This window comes from Microtus ochrogaster, chromosome 17 (genome assembly GCF_000317375.1).
Source record: "Microtus ochrogaster isolate Prairie Vole_2 chromosome 17, MicOch1.0, whole genome shotgun sequence".
NCBI classification, from domain to species: domain Eukaryota; kingdom Metazoa; phylum Chordata; class Mammalia; order Rodentia; family Cricetidae; genus Microtus; species Microtus ochrogaster.
Window position 1 is genome coordinate 16,317,497 of NC_022019.1, and position 2,539 is coordinate 16,320,035.

General features: G+C 48.8%; 1 protein-coding gene across 2 annotated transcripts in view; it reads right to left on the reverse strand.

The window, feature by feature from the left end:
• The window catches only part of Piwil2 (piwi like RNA-mediated gene silencing 2), a 54,400-nt gene that overhangs the window by 26,249 nt on the left and 25,612 nt on the right, over positions 1 to 2,539 (reverse strand). For both annotated transcript variants that reach the window (XM_005355577.2, XM_026783259.1), the window contains exons 12-13: positions 1,851 to 1,940; positions 138 to 278 (exon numbers count right to left, since the gene is read on the reverse strand). In XM_005355577.2, the coding sequence (XP_005355634.1) occupies positions 138 to 278; positions 1,851 to 1,940 (231 nt within the window). The remainder of the gene's footprint in view (positions 1 to 137; positions 279 to 1,850; positions 1,941 to 2,539) is intronic.

The following is a 2,539-nucleotide window of genomic DNA, read 5'->3' on the forward strand; positions in this document are numbered from 1 at the left end:
GCACCTGCACACACATGCACCTCCACACACATGCACCTCCACACACATGCACCTCCGCACACATGCACCTCCGCACACATGCACCTCCACACAAGCACCTCCACACATGCACCTCCACACAAGCACCTCTGGCTCACCTTGTGCACATCCTTCTGCAGACTGAGCCCCCAGCGGGTCAGCTCGTTGTTGGCTGTATCGTTTTGTGAAATTCTCTGCATCAGGCATTCCAAAGCACTGTGGTGCTGTTTGGGGCTCAGGTTAATCTGCTGAGTCAAGTCCTACACAGAATTAAAAAGAAAATAGCAAGTTCTAGGCATTACTCCTCTAGCAGGAGGCTAAATGAAACCAGTGGCATGAAATGTTCCCGTGAGCAATCTCATGCTCAGGGAAATCAGTGGAAAACGTCAAATGTAGCCAAGGACTCTTGTAAATACTCCTGAGGAATGTAAATGAGGTACATGCAGAAAATTCAGTAACAAAATTAACAACTTTCGGAAGTCCCTGTCTGTCTCTCTTGCTGAGCCATGGTGACACGTGCCTTTAATACCAGCACTCAGGAGGCAGAAGCGAGTGGATCTCCTGGTTTGAGGCTAGCCTGGTCTAAATAGCAAGACCCTGTCTCACTTTTTTTAAGATACTGACTCTGCTCCATAACATCTGATTTCTTTTGCAAGGCATCTTCGAATTTAAAATTCCTAAGAGAGTCTACGAACAGGAATGAAGGAGGCTTAATTACATCTATTTAAAATCTGGGGAAGAAGTAGGGGAAGGACTGGGTAGAGAGCCCCATGTTTATGCTAGGGTCAAATACAACAGGACAGTGAACCACACTCAGGCTCCCACTTTGTCTTTGTGTATTAGAAAGTCAGCACCAGGGCTGGAGAGATGGCTCAGCAGTTAAGAGCACTGACTGCTCTTGCAGAGGTCCCGAGTTCAATTCCCAGCAACCACATGGTGACTCACAACCATCTGTAATGAGATCTGGTGCCCTCACTGTATATATAATAAATAATTTTTTAAAAAAGTCAGCACCATCATAAGGTTTCCCACCCCCACCACTTGCCACAGTATTGCCACATTATAGGTGCTTTGAGAGAAACTCAACAGGTGAGGAATCTGAATCATGTAAGAGTTCTTGGTGCTTCTGAGGCTCATATGGACCATGCAGCTGCTGTTCAGAGCCTCCGGGGCTGTCCAGATATCACAGGGATCATAAAGTCATTAGGGGTTGGGTGTTGCTGGGAGGAAGCTTTGACCTGCACAGTACAGTCAGAGCTGAAGGTAAACATGAAAGAAATCTTTCACAGGACCTTTCTGCTTCTTTAGGCTCTCTGTAATGCTACTCAAAAATCTTACAAAGGCTGTGGGTTTGGGACAGTCCAGAAAAGCAAAGAGGCAGAGGACAGCTTTGCCATCTCTGCCGGTCGGTGCTGAGCTGATGCTCCCAGGACCTGAGCTTCACTTCTCATCTCCCCATTCGCTGGCTTTGGCTTCATTCTCCTCCATGCCGGCACAGAAATTGATGACCCAGAGAACACTACGGTAACGTGGTGCTCTCAAGGAGTCTCGTTACAGTTACATAACCAGTCAGCTATCACCGGCAGACTGGGGAGATGAGGACAGGGCTGTCATTTTCACTTAGAATCCAGGACCTGCACTGTTCTAAGACCTTCAAAGCATGGATCTGGTGGTAAAGAATGTGGCTAAGATTCTACAGGAAGGAAAACTGGAGCCCAGAGGAAGGCTCGCCCACGGAGTCAGAGCTACTAAGGATACTATCCCAAAGGTGGCTTCTCGAAGTAGGCACTTCCCCCAAACAGTAGGTACCCCCCAAACAGCAAACGTCCAACCTTCATGGCCCTGAAGTCCTTCTTCATCTTTTCAGGGATCCCCGTCATGAAGGAGAGCTCAGGCAATAGCAGGATTTCCCCCTTCAGCAGCTGAGACAAGAAAACAGGAAAATGAGGGACAGAGATGGCACCCTGGGGCCCACTGGAGGTGGGTGCAGGTCTGCACTGATAAGCCTGCCACCGAGGAACTTTCATAAAATCCCAGGGGAGAGAACAAGAGAACAGGAAACACCGCATGTGGTCTACCCTTAGTGTCCTCTGTCACAATGTCCTCTTCATGACAGCCGCTGTTTAGGTGAGGGAAAGTGGGGGGAGGTTGGCCCTATTGAGCCTCAGGACAACGGCAAGATGGCTTGTCAAGCTCAGTGCTTCCTGCTCTGAGGCTCCTCAGCTGAAGAGGTGAGGCCAGAGAGACGACTCTGCAGTTAAAAACACTGGCTGCTTTTGCAGAGGAATGAGGTTTGGGTCCCAGAACCCACACAATGTCTCACGACCATCTGAAACATCTCAGACACCTTCTCTGACCTCAGTGAGCTTTGGGCATGCATGTGGTGCAGAGACATACAGGCAGACAGATATAAATCTAGATGTTTCTTAATTTAAAAAAATAGATCAAAGCCGGGCGATGGTGGCACACGCCTTTAATCCCAGCACTCGGGAGGCAGAGGCAGGCGGATCTCTGTGAGTTC